At 41.8% G+C, this 16304-nt stretch overlaps 1 protein-coding gene across 1 annotated transcript in view; it reads right to left on the bottom strand.

The window, feature by feature from the left end:
• usp9 (ubiquitin specific peptidase 9) overlaps positions 1-16304 on the bottom strand; it is a 330949-nt gene that overhangs the window by 194984 nt on the left and 119661 nt on the right. The window contains exon 20 of the mRNA XM_068040658.1: positions 14123-14272. Coding sequence (XP_067896759.1) covers positions 14123-14272 — 150 coding nt within the window. The remainder of the gene's footprint in view (positions 1-14122; positions 14273-16304) is intronic.

The raw sequence follows: 16304 nt of genomic DNA, 5'->3' as shown, positions 1-16304 counted from the left end.
CTGATTCCTGGGACGAAGGGGTTATTTTAAGAGGAAAGGCTGAACAGGTTGGGCCTATGCCCATTGGAGTTTAGAATAATGAGAGGTGATCTTATTGAAACATATAAGAACCTGAGGGGACATGACAGGGTCAATGCTAGAAGGATGTTTTCACTTATGGGCGAGACAAGAGCTAAGGGACACAGTTTAAAAATAAGGAATCTCCCATTTAAGACGGAGATGAGGAGAATTTTTTTCTCAGAGGGTCATTAATCTGTGGAATTCTCTTTCTCAGAGAGCGGTAGAGGCTGGGTCATTGAGTATATTCAAGGCTAAGTTAGATAGATCCTTGATAGACATGCGAGTCAAGGGCTATTCTTACACTCGAAGGTTTGGGCAAGAGCATAAGTGAATCAGAAAGGGCAATATTAAGTAATGGCCCATTGTCCGAGCCACTTCAAAATAACTGCATGTAAAGAGGATTTTTGTTTTTCCATAATGCCATGTTGGAAGGTAGACGGTTGAAGCATGGGCAAGAAGTCACAAGTATTTATGAGGCTGGTGGTCTTTTTTCATCTTGGATGCAAGAACCTGAACAGAGCATCTTTCTCCTTCTCTCCCCAGTTTCCTTCCATCAAAAAGCAGACAAGCTAGGTCCCAAACTTAGATACCCATTGCTGGACAGAAAAAAAATCCCCTGTCCCTCTGGAACTGGGTAAAAATGAATATAATTGCAGTCCTCACCTCAATCAATCAATTGAAAACAGTTTCAATTTCAATTAAAGCAGACTACAGCAAACATGACAAGTTTCACTGCTTTCAAGGGATATCAGACAATCCCTCCTGTCGGTCCAACGAATGGAATAAATTACAGCAACAGACACAAAATTTACGCACTTACCTAATGGGAGAGCAGTGGACCTGCGGGAAGAACACTGAGTGGGGAGGCGATAAATAGAGCCCGAGAATCACAGCCTAGAGCACTTACCGTCCAGGAGAGCAGCGAGAGGAGCGAGCCTGCGGGAAGAACACGGAGTAGGGAGCCGATAAGTAGAGCCCGGGAATGGTGGTCTATAGCACTTACCTTCCAGGAAAGCAGCGGAGAAGAGTCCAGGCGCGCTGGAGTTTGAAAACAAAGTGAACAGTGACGTCACAAAAAAGCCGCAAGGTGATTGGTTGCTAGTAACTGCTGTTAGGGAATAACTCTAAATAGCTGGGTTAGTACACTACTGGAAGAGTGGGAGTGTAAATAGCTTAATAAGGAACAAGTGAGTAGCTGGGTTTTTTTTGAGTACGGTTCATTTTAACTAGTGAACTGTATTGATTTTTCTTAGGAATTATCAGTACTAGTAAGGTTTTATTAATAATTCTAAGCTGTTGTAGTATTGGTAAGGTTTTTTTTTTTAGCAGTAGCAAAGGGTCAACTAATAAATAAAGGAATGGCAGGGTTGCTTCAATCTCGAGAGTGCACCTCCTGTGCTATGTGGTGGGAGCTCCAGGCTGCTTCCCGTATCCTGGAGAAGCATTTGTGCAGGAAGTGGCAACAACTGAAGCAGCCTGAGCTCCGGGATTTGGAACCTGAGCGGCAGTGGACGACACTGCGGTGCATTTATGAGGATGAGAGCTATGTGTAAAGCACATTTACAGATGTGGTAACCCCACAGCTTAAGAGTATGCAGGAAGAGAGGGAATGGGTGACCACCGGACAGTCAAGAAGAATCAGGCAGGTAGTGCAGGAGACCCCTGAGTGCATCTCACTCTCCAACAGGTATTCAGTTCTGAATACTAAGGAAAGTGATGCTTCACCTGCAGAGTACAGCCAAAGACAGGTCCATGGCACCACCGGTGGCTCAGCTGCAAAGGGGGGTACAGGGAAGACTGGAAGAGCCATAGTGATAGGTTATTCAATAATCAGGGGAACAGACAGGCATTTGTGACTGCAGATGTAAATCCAGGTGGTGTTGCCTCCCTGGTGCCAGGGTCAAGGATGTCATTGAGCGGCTGCAGAGCATCCTGAAGGAGGAGGGTGAACAGCCAGCAGTCGTAGTCCACATCGGAACCAAAAACATTGGTACAAAGAGGGATGTAGTCTTGCAGTCAGAATTTAGGGAGCCACATAAGAAATTAGCAAGCAGGACCTCAAAAGTAGTCATCTCCGGATTACGCTGAGTGCCACACACAACTGAGTATAGAAATACAAGGATAAGACAGATGACTGCATGGTTGGAAAGAGGATGCAGGAGAGGGGGCTTCAGATTCCTGGACATTGGGACCAGCTCTGGGGGAGATGGGACCTGTACAGGCCAGACAGGTTGCAGCTGAACAGAGCGGTGACTGAGGTCATTGCGGGATATTACACTCGTGCTGTTGGGGAGGGTTTAAACTAGCTTGGCAGAAGGCTGGGGACCTGAGAGTAGACTCAGCTGGGGCAAAATCAGTAATTAAAATGGAAGGTGGAAAATTAATGGATGAGTCTGGAAGACAGAGGAAACGAGGGTCAGAAAATTTAATAAAAAGATTTGGCAGTGCTCAAGGCTATCTATTTCAATGCAAGGAGTATAGCAAATAAAACAGATGAGCTGAGGGCACAAATAGACACGTGGCAATATGATATCAGAGCTATTACAGAAACACGGCTTAAGGAGGGACAGGAATGGCAGCTCAACATTCCTGGTTACAGGGTTTTCAGATGCGATAGGGAGGGGGATAAGAAAGGAGGGGCAAGGGCAATTTTGGTCAAGGAAACTATTACAGCTTTGAGGAGGGATGATATGTTGGAAGGTTCATCAAATGAGGCCATTTGGATCGAGCTAAGGAACAAAAAGGGGCAAAAACACTAATGGGAGTATACTACAGACCCTCAAACAGTCAGAGGGAGATAGAAGAGCAGATATGTAGGCAAATCTCTGAGAAATACAAGAATAATAGGGCAGTAATAGTAGGGGATTTTAATTACCCCAATATTAACTGGGATATTTTGTGTGAAAGGAATTGAAGGAACAAAATTCTTGGTGTATTCAAGAGAACTTTTTTGCCCGGTATGTAGCAAGTCCAACAAGAGAGGGCACAGTTTTAGACTTAACTATAGGAAATGAAGATAGGCAGGTGTAAGGAGTGGTAGAGGGAAAGCATTTTGGTGGTAGTGATCATAATTCAGTCAGTTTTAACATAATTATGGAAAAGGACAGAGACAGAACAGGGGTTAGAGTTCTCAATTAGGGCAAGGCCAATTTTACTAAACTGAGGAGTAATTTAGCAAAAGTGGACTGGAAACAGCTACTTGAAGGTAAATCAGTGCCAGAACAGTGGGAGGCATTCAAGGGGGAGATTCAAGGGGCTCAGGTTAAACATGTTCCCACAAAGAAAAAAGAGTGAGACGGCCAAATCTAGAGCCCCATGGATGTCAAGGAGCCTACAGGATAAGTTAAGGCAGAAAAGGAAAGCTTATGTCCGACACCGAGAACTCAGTACTACAGAAAACTGAGAGTATAGAAAGTGGAGGGATGAAATCAAAAAGGAAATTAGGAAAGCAAAGAGAGGACACGCAAGCAAAATCAAGGTGAACCCAACGATGTTTTATCAATATATTAAAGAGTAAGAGGATAACGAAGGAGAGAGTAGGGCCCAAAAAAGACCAAAAAGGTAACCCATGTGTCAGAGAGGAAGATATGGTACCAGACTGGTTCCTGGGGTGACGGGACTGATGCATGGGGAGAGACTGAGTCGGTTGGGATTGTATCCGCTGGAGTTCAGAAGAGTGAGGGGGGATCGCATGGAAACCTATAAAGTTCTAGCGGGACTTGATGGGCTATATGCAAGAGGGATATTCCAGATGGTGGGGGAGTCCAGAACCAGGGGTCATAGTCTCAGGATGCGGGGTAAACCTTTCAGGACTGAGATGAGGAGAAATTTCTTCGCCCAGGGAGTGGTGAGCCTGTGGAACTCGCGACCACAGGGAGCTGTTGAGGCCATAACATTATGTTTTCAAGGAGTTAGATATAGCTCTTGGGTCTAAAGGGATCAAAGGGTATGGGGCGAAAGCAGGAACAGGTTAGTGAGTTGGATGATCAGCCATAATCATGATGAATGGCGGAGCAGGCTCGAAGGGCCAAATGGCCTACTCCTGCTGCTATTTTCTATGTTTTTAATGAATACTTTGCATCTGTCTTCACAAAAGAGGGGGACGATGCAGATATTGTAGTTAAGGAGGAAGTGTGTGAAGTATTGGATGTGATAAACATAGGCAGAGAGGAAGTATTAATGGGATTAGCATCCTTGAAAGTTGATAAATCACCAGCGCCAAATTAAATGTATCCCAGGCTGTTAAAAGAAGTGAGAGGAAATAGCAGAGGGCCTGACCATCATTTTCCAGTCCTCACTGGAAATAGGTGTGGTGCCGGAGGATTGGAGAATTGCTAACATTGTACCTCTGTTTCAAAAGGGAGCAAAGGATAGACCGAATAATTACAGACCAGTCAGTCAGAAGTGGGCAAATTATTGAAACTATTCTGAGAGACAGCATGAACTGTCACTTAGAAAGGCACAGGTTAATCAAGGACAGTCAGCATGGATTTGTTAAGGGAAGATCTTGTTTAACCAACTTGATCGAATTTTATGAGGTAACAAGGAAGATATGGGTAGTGCAGTTGATGTCGTCTACATGGATTTTAGCAAGGTTTTTGACAAAGCCCCACTTGGCACATTGATTAAAAAAAATAAAATCCTGGAGTATTGCGTGCAGTTCTGGTCACCGCATTATAGGAAGGATGTCGAAGCTTTGGAAAGGGTGCAGAGGAGATTTACTAGGATGTTGCCTGGTATGGAGGGAAGGTCTTACGAGGAAAGGCTGAGGGACTTGAGGTTGTTTTCGTTGGAGAGGAGGAGGAGGAGAGGTGACTTAATAGAGACATATAAGATAATCAGAGGGTTAGATAGGGTGGATAGTGAGAGTCTTTTTCCTCGGATGGTGATGGCAAACACGAGGGGACATAGCTTTAAGTTGAGGGGTGATAGATATAGGACAGATGTCAGAGGTAGTTTCTTTACTCAGAGAGTAGTAGGGGCGTGGAACGCCCTGCCTGCAGCAGTAGTAGACTCGCCAACTTTAAGGGCATTTAAGTGGTCATTGGATAGACATATGGATGAAAATGGAATAGTGTAGGTCAAATGGTTACACAGGTCGGCGCAACATCAAGGGCCGAAGGGCCTGTACTGCGCTGTAATGTTCTAATTCTATGGGATCCAGGGAAATGCAGCAAGGTGAATACAAAATTGGCTCATTGGCAGGAAACAAAGGATAATTGTTGACGGCTGTTTTAGCGACTGGAGGGCTGTTTCCAGTGGCGTTCTGCAGGGCTCAGTACTGGGTCCCCTGTTTTTTGTGGCATATATTAACGATTTGGATGTAAATGTACGGGGCATGATCAAGAAGTTTGCAGATGACACAAAGATTGGCCGTGCTGTAGATAGCGAGGAGGATAGCTGTAGGCTGCAGTAAGATATTGATGGTCTGGTCAGATGGGCAGAAAAGTGGCAAATAGAATTCAACTTGGGAGGAGAAGTGACATGTGATGCATTTGGGGAGGTTCAACAAGGCAAAGGAATCCTTTCCTTTATTAGCCAAGGTATAGAATATAAGAGCAGGGAGGTTATGCTGGAATTGTATAACACATTGGTTAGGCCACAAATGGAGTACTGCGTGCAGTTCTGGTCACATCATTACAGATAAGATGTAATTGCACTACTGAGCATACAGAGGAAATTTACGAGGATGTTGCCAGGACTGGAAAAATGCAGCTATGAGGGAAGATTGTAAAGGCTAGTCGTCTAGTCCCGTCGGGCTCGGGTCAGGTAGCAGGCCTCTACCTCAAATCATTCAAAAGGAGTCTGGATATGCAGCTCAAGTGCCATAAGCTGCAGTGCTATGGACCAAATGCTGGAAGGTGGGATTAAAATAGGTGGATCGTTTTTCGGCCAGCAAAGATAAGATGGGCCAAGTGGCCTTTTTCTGTGCCTTAAACTTTCTATGACTATGAAAACATACAAGCAAGTTGCTTGAGAACAACTAGCCCATTTTAATCTATCTGTTGGTATTGACAGTTCCAATGAAGGTTTGCAACACAAACAGGCCAATTAGCACTACTGGTCTACGCCAGTGTTTTCCAACACACGAGCCTCCTTCACCTCACCCCATCACTTCCTTCTATTCCTTGCTCCCTCATGTCCTTATTTAGCTTCCTCAAGTAAATCTGTGTTATTCACCTAAACTACTCCACATTCTAACTACTTGTAGGGTAAAATTTACCTTGAATTTTTTTTTTTTAGATTTATTAGTGACTCAGTTATGATTCATAGTTTCACATTCCCCCATAAGTGGAACCATCTCTCTGTCTACCCAATCAAACCCCTTCATAACTTTTAAGTCCTCTATTAGGACATCCCACAGCCTCCTATTTTCTAGAGGAAAGAGCCCCAGTCTGCTCAGCCTTTCCCAATACTTGTATGTCAGTTCTGGTAGCATCCTTGTCATTTTTTTCTTCAGTATCCCATACCTATACACAGTACTCTAAGTATCCTAAATAGACAACTATGAAGCGTAATGATTAGATGACTGCAGGTGAAGTTAGAGCCGCTTGAACAACTCTGGCAGCGAAGCCACAAAATTATATTTAATTCCAAAGTGATCTCTAAAATAACCTCTACTGAAGTACAAAAGCTGGGTGGTGCAATTTCTGCCATTACAAAAACATAAGTACCAATAACTTGGAGCCTTAATTAAACTTTAAAGCAGTTTGACACCGAGTAGGTTACCTCACTTTGCCAGGAATCTGTAGGAAAAAAAATTGAATTTTAAAAGCCTGCAAAGCTTCATTTGCAGGTAGATCAAGGAGATTAGTGGAGAAGTGGAACTGTGCACACTTTGATATGTCACTGTTGCAGAATCAAAATTACTGGTCTTTCAACAATTGGTAAATACTTAAGGGATCTTGTGTGATTTAGTATACAGTGCATTTGAACAAGATTATAAAGCATATGATTAATCTAGATTTACTATATTAAAAATTCATCCAGAAATGCCAACTACATGAAAAATCAGCCATGTAGGAAAGGATCAGGGAATAACTGAGTGTAATCGATCATCTGCTGAAGCAACATCCATTCAATGATGCATTAGCTGTAGTGTGCATAGATATGTAAAATACGAAATTAGAATAAACTTTCAGCAAGTGCGACGTCTAAGCTGAAATTCCACATAATATGCAGCATATGTAATCATGCCATTTACAGTACATGGTAGAGGAAATGTATTTCGAAATTAAAATGAACTAATCTTTGAACTCGAGTATTAAATTACACAATAGGTCTGCAGACCCACCTGGCTACCAGTTAAATATAACTGCATTTTTCTTTAAATAGTCAGGTACTACTACTCTAGAATCCAAGCTAAATTGCGAATACACTTCATATTACTGTCACAAACATCTGAGCAGTTGCACGTTATCCATCAGATTTTCTTTGAACAGAATTTTTTTCCTTTTGTACAAACAAGAGTCAGTATGGTACATTGGGGGCTGTGGGCAGAGGGAGCAGGAAGTAAGTTGCAAGGTACAGTTTTAGAATGGCAGCTAGCCATTCAATACAGCTGCAATATACTTGTGGAATTTGCCCTACTACATCCCCTGGCTAGGACACTTGCATTTTGGCTTACAGAAACTATTTTGGCTACAGTTCTTTGCTATGCATGCTAGTCAATACCGGAGATGACCATGCTTCTGCTTGAACTTCTTGTGCCTTGTACCTTTCAGCATACTTCCAAAAAAGCCATTTTCCTTCAAAGTAAGCCTTTAATCTGACATACAAGTCAGTCCTGAAAACTGGTCCAAGATTCCACCTCAGGAACATTAATAGCTGCATTAATAGCAATTGTTCAAAGTACTACTTCTATTTGTAAACATGCAAGCTAGAAAAAGGTAATTTTTTTGCCCCCGAAAGGCCCAGACAAGCCTCATCACAAGCTAACACACAGTAGTTAAATTTCACCACGGGTACACATATGTAGTTTTCTTCACCTTAAGTGTGTCCTGGAAATAGATCCTTCATCTCAACTGGAAGTAGCTTTGTGATGTGGGTCCATTATTGACTGGGAGATACAAACAGAGTTGGGATGAAGGGTTCATTCCTTGATGTAACAAGTGGTGCTCTTCAGAGATCTGTACTGGGGACTCAGCTTTTCATCAGACATTGGATGATGACTAGACAGTTGTACATCCATGTTTGCAGATGACACTACATTAGGAAATGCAGCAAGTTGCGAAAGGGACATAGGGCTAAGTGAGTGGGCAAAACTATGGCAGATGGAGTTCAATGTGGGAAAACATGAGGTAATCTATTATGGATCTGAGGAAGACAAATCCGAATACCTGAATGGCGAGAAACTAGAAACTGTGGAGGAGTAATGGGATTTAGGTGTTCATGCACACAAATCACACAAGACAAGTGCACAGGTACAAAAAGTAACCAAGAAGCCTAATGAAACATTGGCCTTCATCATAAGGGTCTGGAATTCAAGTGAGGAACGGATAATACAATTGTACATGGCCTCGGTCAAATCCAATCCAAAGTGCTGCATTGAGTTTTGGGCAGCAAATTAAATTTTTTTAAATGTAACTGAAGAGAAAGCACAATTTGGTGCTGGATAGGATACGGACATGTTTTGGATGAGCTCATGTGTACAGAGAATGGAGGACAGGTGGTTTGGCAGAACAGCACAAAAGTTAGTCAAAGTCTGGAGTAACAAAGTCATGTGTGAAGGTTTTACCAGCTTAACAGCTGAAATGGGTCAGCAGCAATGTTGTGGAGGTGAAAGCAAGGCAGTCTTCATGATGGTAAAGATTTTTTTTTAAATCATCCAAACAGAACAGAATGGCTCATGGTTTTCCACAGCACTAAAATGAAACAAGTAGTAGCTCACAAAGGTCAACTCTGAAGCAACATCGTTGCATCCATTTCCACTGTCTAGTTCAGCCTTATTACCCTCTTTTCCCATGTGCAACCCAAGTGGAGTAACATGCTGCAAATTCCTGGACACATGCTATTGCTAATTAGTGAGCTCAAGACCAGGAACAAATTAAATATATCCACTCAAAGCTTGTTGCCAGCCTGATGATTAAGGTGCTTAGATCTCAAAATATTTAACTATTTTTGAGATCTATTCATTTCGAGTAGAGGTCTATGTGACATTAAATAATAAGCCTAAACACAAATAAATATAACTATTACAGATCATCACTGCTGCTAATCACATCAAAGCATATGAAAGTCAAAACAAATGATCTGTTCCAACATCAAAATCTAGCAAGCTGGTTTCTTGACAAGCTGCTAAACTCAATAGAAAACTTCCTTTGACAACACAGATATTGGATGATTAGTGATCTGTCTAGAGAAATTTTTATTAAATATTATGAAAATCATGCTTCCCAATAGTGAGACTGAAGGGCTAAATGTGTGCTCCACCATCTTCTCCTCTCCCCATCCCAACGTTGAAGTGCAATCACTTAATCTACGAATGAGCTCAACCAAGCAGGCAACTCAACCCAACCTAAATGAAATACAGACAAAATGCTCAAAACAAGCATTTATTGCCCTCACTCCCACCTTCAGTAATTGTCCTCTCCCATTTTAGTACTGGTTCCTGTTGCTCTCTTCCACATTACATCTAGTTCCCATTGCTTTTTCCATGCAACCTTAATACTGGCTCCTGCTTCACTTTCCTACCTGGCTCCAGTCTGGACTCAAACATGTCTCCATCAAACTCGAGGCAGTCCCTATTGCTCTCTCCCTTCTGGTCACCAGTCATGGTAGGTTATAACAATGACAGGATTGGTTAAACTGGTCAATTGACAATTACTAATCATCAAGTTAAGACATTCTCAACACCCAAGCACATCTTTAAAAAGCATAACTGACCTCACCAAATATCTCATCAATGAAATGGTAGAATTCATCAAATCATCTGCTTTGACATTGTTTCGCTGCAGATAGATTAAATGGGAGACAGATTTAATTTTCCACCTGATGGGCAAGCAACAATTGAATAAGTGGCAAACCATGTTCAGTGACAAGATGCTAAATCAACAACAGGATTAAGGTGCAACCATGTTATCCCCCTTCCACATGAACTCATTTGGCCAGCAAGCTCTTTTCAGTTACGAACATCCAACTCCTTTACCATCTGAACAAAAAACTAACCAAGATAAAAGTAAAATACTGCAAATGCTAGAAATGTGAAATAAAGACAATAAAAAGCAGTTGTAAACACTCAGCAGGCCAGACAGCATCTATGGAGTGAGATACAGAAGTCAGACCTAGAAGGTTAACTCTGTTTCGCTCTCCATGAATTCTGCCTGGCCTGAGTGTTTCTAGCAAATAAAGTTACTGCAGGACATCATTGGGTTGATACAAAATTTGTGGAACACTGAAACTACCAACCGTGAAGAATGGAACAGAACTTTCTTACTGATTCCCAGTCATTCGAGTCATACAGCACAAAAGGAGGCCATTCCAGCACTGCATCTCTTACCCAAAACATTACATATGTGCCCAAACTCTTAAATATGTGTCCCCTAGTCCTTGTACCATCAGCTATGGGAGCAGTTTTTCTTTGCCTACCTTATCTAAACCTGTCATAATCCTGTACCTCTATCAAATCTCCCCGCAATCTCCTATGTTCCAAAGGGAACAATTCCAGCTCCCCCAATCTATCCTTGGAGCTAAACTTTCTCATCGCTGGAAGCATTCTGGTAAATCATCTTTGCACCCTCACACCCTTCCCAAAGGGTGGTGCCAAAATTGGGCACAATGCTCTAGTTGGGGTCTAACCAGAGCTTTATACAAGTTCAGGATAATTACACTCAATACCTCTATTTATGAAACCCAAGATCACATATGCTTTGCTACCTACTCTCTCAATGTTGCGCCACCTTCAAAGATCGATGCACGTGAACCCCCAGATCCCTAAACACACTTTAGAACTGTGCCATTTAGTATATATTGCCTCTTCCTACCCCTACTCCCCAAACACATTACCTCACACTTCTCTGAATTAAATTCCATCTGCTCATTCCGATAGCCTATGTGCTGTTGCAGTCAACTGGTCTCCTCACTGTCTGCCACACCTCCAAGTTTGGTATCATAGGAAAATTTTGAAATTTTACTCTGTACTCCAGTATCCAAGTCATATATCACAAAAGATGCAGTGGTCCTAGCATTGAAACTTGGGGAACACCACTAATTAACATCCTCCAGTCTGAAAAACAATTAATCACGACTCGCTGTTTTCTGTCCTGAAGCCAATTTTTTCACCCAATTGGACAATGGTCCTCCTATTCCACGAGCCTCAATTTTGTTAACCAGCCTTTTATGTGGTATTTTATCAAATGCTTACTTAAAATCCATATGGACAACATCCAGCGCATTCCCTTCATCATTATTCTGTGATACTTCACCAAAAAATTCAATTAGATTAGTCAAGCACAATCTGCTTTTTACACATCCGTGCTGGCCCTCCTTAATGAACTCAAACCTCTCCAAATGCCTGTTGATTTTTTTCCCTCATTATTATTTCTAAAACCTTACCCACTGATGTTAAATTGACCATCCGGTAGTTACTAAAAAAGGATGCAAGGACATTACTTGAATAAGGGGGTCACATTTACCACTCTCCAATCCTCTGGCACTTTCGCCGTATTCAGAGAAGATTGGAAGATTATGGCAAGCCCTTCTGCTATCTCCTTTATTTTCATTTGTTCCTGCCATACAGGCGTCGCTGGCTATGCCAGCATTTATTGCCCATCCTTAATTGCCCTTGAGAAGGTGGTGAGCTGCTTTCCTGAACCATTGCAGTCCATGTGGGGTAAGTACACCCACAGTGCTGTTAGGAAGGGAGTTCCAGGATTTTGACCCAGCGACAGTGTATGAACAGTGATAGAGTTCCAAGTCAGGATGGTGTGTGGTCTGGAGGGGGACTGGCAGGTGGTGGTGTTCCCATGCATCTGCTGCCCTTGTCCTTCTAGGTGGTAGAGATCGTGGGTTTGGAAGGTGCTGTCAAAGGAGCCTTGGTGCGTTGCTCCACTCCCTTTATCAACTTGGAATGCAAGCCTTCTGGACAAGATAACTTATCCACTCTAGGCATAGCCAGCCTTTCCAGTACATCCTTCCCATCAATTTTCTCCCCATCCATTACCTTTTCCATCTCCACTTGTCATGATATTTTTGTCAACATCCTCTTCCTTAGTAAACACCGATACAAAGTACTCATCAAGTAAACTAGCCTTGCTCTGCGTCTCTATGCACATATCACCCTCTGTCCCTAATAGGACCAACCCTGCCTCTTACTACCCCTATAATATTTACATACAAGTAGATGATTCTTGGTTTCCCTTTTATGTTAACTGCCATTCTGTCATACTCTTTGCCTGTTTTATTTTCCCTTTCACTTCCCCTCTCAATCGATCGTATATGGCCTGGTTCGAGCTGGAAGAATTCACCTGACATGCATCATACACCCTCTTTTTCTAAATTTCATCATAATCTCTCTCTCGTTTCCTCGTCATCCAAGGAGCTCTGGCTTTGACTCCCTTAAATTTCACCCTTGTTGGAATGTACCTAGTTTGTACTGTTGGTTCCACCGCCTTTCACCCTTGATAGAATGTACCTAGCCTGTACCTGAAACACCTCCTCCTTAAAGATCATCCATTGTTCCGTTAGTTGTTCCTGTGAATCTTTGGTTCCATTTTACCCTGGATAGAGTCCCCCTCATTCCACTGAAGTTAGTTCTTTTCCAATTTACAAGTTCTGCTTTAGATTGCTCCTTGCTCTTCTCAATTACTAATCTAAACCTTATGATACAATGATCACTATTACCCCCAAGTGTTTTCCAACAGACAATTGGTCCACTTGGCCCACCTCATTCCCCAGCACCAGATCCAGCAATGCCTTTCTGCTAGTTGGACAGAGAACGTCCTGATCAAGGAAATTCTCCTGAACACATTTCAGAAATTCCTCCCTTTTCCCTTTACTCCAACACGCTCCCAATCCATATTTGGATAACTAAAGTCCCCCAATATCACCCCCTCTGTAGCTCTTGCACCTCTCTCTCTCACTATTTGGAGGCCTATAGCACAGTCCCAGTACTGTGATCATACCCTTTTTGCTTCTCAACTCTAACCAAATGGATTCTGTCTTTTCCCCCTCAAGCACATCCTCTTCCAACATTACAATGTCTTCCCTAATCAGTACAGCCACCCCACCTCCCTTGCTTCCTTCCCTATCTTTTCTGAACACTGTATTCTTGATTAAGAGCCCAGTTTTCTCCATTAAGCCACGTTTGTTATTCCCACACAGCTATTTGTGCTTGTATCTCACCAACATTATTCACCACACTTCATGTGCTTATATACATGAACTCAAAAACTGTCTTTGTATTCCTCCTAGCCCTTCTTAGCATGCTCCTCCCTAATATCGCACTACTTGTTTTCTGGTATAATCCAACACTTGCTTTATGCACCTTATTCCTCCTTTCTGCTTCTAAATGCTGGTGCCCACCCACCTCACCCCACCCCCGACATTTAATTTAAACCCACCCCATCAAAACGAAAGAACCTCCCGCAAGACATTGGTCCCAGTTCCGCTGAGGTGCAACCTGTCCCTTTTGAACAGATGCCTCCTGTGCCAGAATTGGTCCCAGTGCTCCAAGAATCTGAAGCCCTCCCTCCTGCATCATGCTTCAAGCCACGCATTTGAATTCAAGAAAAATAAAAACAGATTGTCCAATACTACAACACAATGAGGGAACCTCACATCTCAGGGGATGAATGTACTCAGAAAATTTACCCACATGTACATGACAATGGATATAGCCTGCTATTGTAAACCAAAAATTCAAGGAAAAATTTGATTTTGCATCATTTATCTGAGTCACGAAGCATACGTCTTCCTATACAAATCAGTGGGAACTTCTACAGCAACAAGTTAACAGAGTCCTTTGTGATGTTATGCAAAATGTAAAAACATTTTCCTTAAAATATATAGTTTCCAGAAACATTTACATGACACACATATCAAGAGAACATGGCAATATACTAACCACTCCAGGTAAACAGCTTTCTACCTCAGGATTAGGACCATCACTGTAGTGGTTACCATGGTTTCCAGGGGAGCCAGTTGAAGAATCAGAAGAGCTATCAGGGCTTGAAGGCATATTTGAACTTATTTGTGTCAGCTTGGCTGTAATAAGCTGAAAAATAAACCTCCCATTAGAATAGATGTAATAGAATCTTTAAGCTACACAATATCTTCAATCGGACATGAACAAAATCTCTTGTATCATGTAGTACAAGACATAAGCCATAACTTACGACTCTTGCATCAACCATTTTTCTGCCCACATATATTTTTTAATTATTTCTGTAATTTCTGATCTGCCTCCTGCGACTCCACTGTTTGCTGTTCCTAAGACTTCGAGTATCTAATGGGTCACTTTTGGTAAACAGAACTGGCACTGCAGGATGAACCAACACAATATAACTCCTCTAACACGTAACTGCTCTTTTTGTTTAAAATATTCAACAATTTCTTATCCATTCCAAACCTTTTTGCTGCAAGCCCACAGCTTGATAGGCTTTCGCATAGAGCTTGGTCAAATGCCTTTTGTAAATCTGGCTACACCACATCATGGCACTTTCTTCCATCCACTTCAGTTGTCACATTCTCAAAATTAAGATTTATCACCTAGGAACTTCTCCATGTTGAAGCAATTCTAACTGCTGTTTAATTAGATTAATGTTTAATTTCAGTAAGATAATACCATGAACATCACTTCTTTCAATGCTCATCAATTTCAATGTACAGATTATACCAAGGTTAAAATTATTTGCCACATTTACTAAAACTTCGCTACAGCTTTTAAGATATTGCTCTTTTATAGATTTCACCAACTAAAAGAAATATGATCTAGTAATTGTTTTACTCAAATAGTACAGTCAGATACAAACACAAATGCATAAAAAATGTACTGAGGTACAGGGAGCATTGCAAAAAGTGAACTGAACAGATACCTGTGGGCAAGTCAGACCTGTTAAACCCCAATAACATTTCAGCAACTGGGTTCCAGCGAATTATGATAACTGCATATGAACTTCTATGTACAATAGCAAAGTTTCATCTGTGAAGGGGTCCTATAAGCAACAGCGCAGGAAGCTTTGTCACTTGTGTTCCATGCAGACACTCTAGGTTAATACAAAGTATCCAAGTTAAACTGCAGCAGTTAGCATTTTTGGAATAGAAGTGGGTGGCTTGAGTGCCAACAGCTCCTGTGATGCGTCTTTAACCATAATCAGAGATTAATTCCCATACTTCACATCTTGGATTGGTTAGAATAGAAAAGTGGGCTCTTGAAAACACCATTTTTTTTTAAAAGTATACTAAGCATCTTTACAGGAATGGACTATAAATGTGAAACTTTGATGCTATGAAAAGCTGAAGGACGACTTAGCCATGCACGGATACAAATGTTGTGGCTAAACCTAGTCTTTGGAACAGGACAGATGCAACTGAGTTTTCAGTGGGGGATGATTTGTAATTTTAAATAAATACAACGGGAATTGTTGCAGACACTTTCTTGGGAGAAGTTGAGTCAGGAAGAATAATCTATTGTACTCCAACAGATAAAAAAAAACTTGAGAAACTGATCTGAACACACATGGTCAGAAGGAGATTTTGTTTCATTGCTTTGATTTTTGAGGTGACTGGGGGCATAACTTGAAGTGAATGCTGCAGTTGATTAAGGTCACGCAAGTCACTGGTGTGGAGCCTACTCATTCGTTTTTTTTTTAAAGTACAAAAGTTGCTCGTCTCCCCCAAAGACATACACCATCCACACACAACCTGCATTCCAACCCTCTACCAATTCAATATCTAGCATCTTTGAGAATTAATCACAATATCAGTTTCTTCCTTCTATCTCTTAATGACATGCCTGGCTTCCACTGCAAACCACCCCCATTCACATCAACTATCAAGAACATGAAATGGGGCGCCTCTCCAAACTTTTTGATCCAGTTTAGCGAGCATTCCGAAGCAAGAAGCACTCAGCCTGGATACAGAGGACAAAAATATCCACTAAAACCAGCAAAACTTGAAACTTGCAGACCTTCCATTACCATTTAGTTGTCCCAACCAAGATCAAATCTATGCCTTGGAAGAATTGAATTTAAAAAATAATCACCAGTTTAGGCATTTGGCTGTTATTTCAATGATCACAGCACAGA

Source organism: Heterodontus francisci, chromosome 10 (genome assembly GCF_036365525.1).
Source record: "Heterodontus francisci isolate sHetFra1 chromosome 10, sHetFra1.hap1, whole genome shotgun sequence".
Classification (NCBI taxonomy): domain Eukaryota; kingdom Metazoa; phylum Chordata; class Chondrichthyes; order Heterodontiformes; family Heterodontidae; genus Heterodontus; species Heterodontus francisci.
This window is presented reverse-complemented; position numbering and strand designations above follow the sequence as displayed.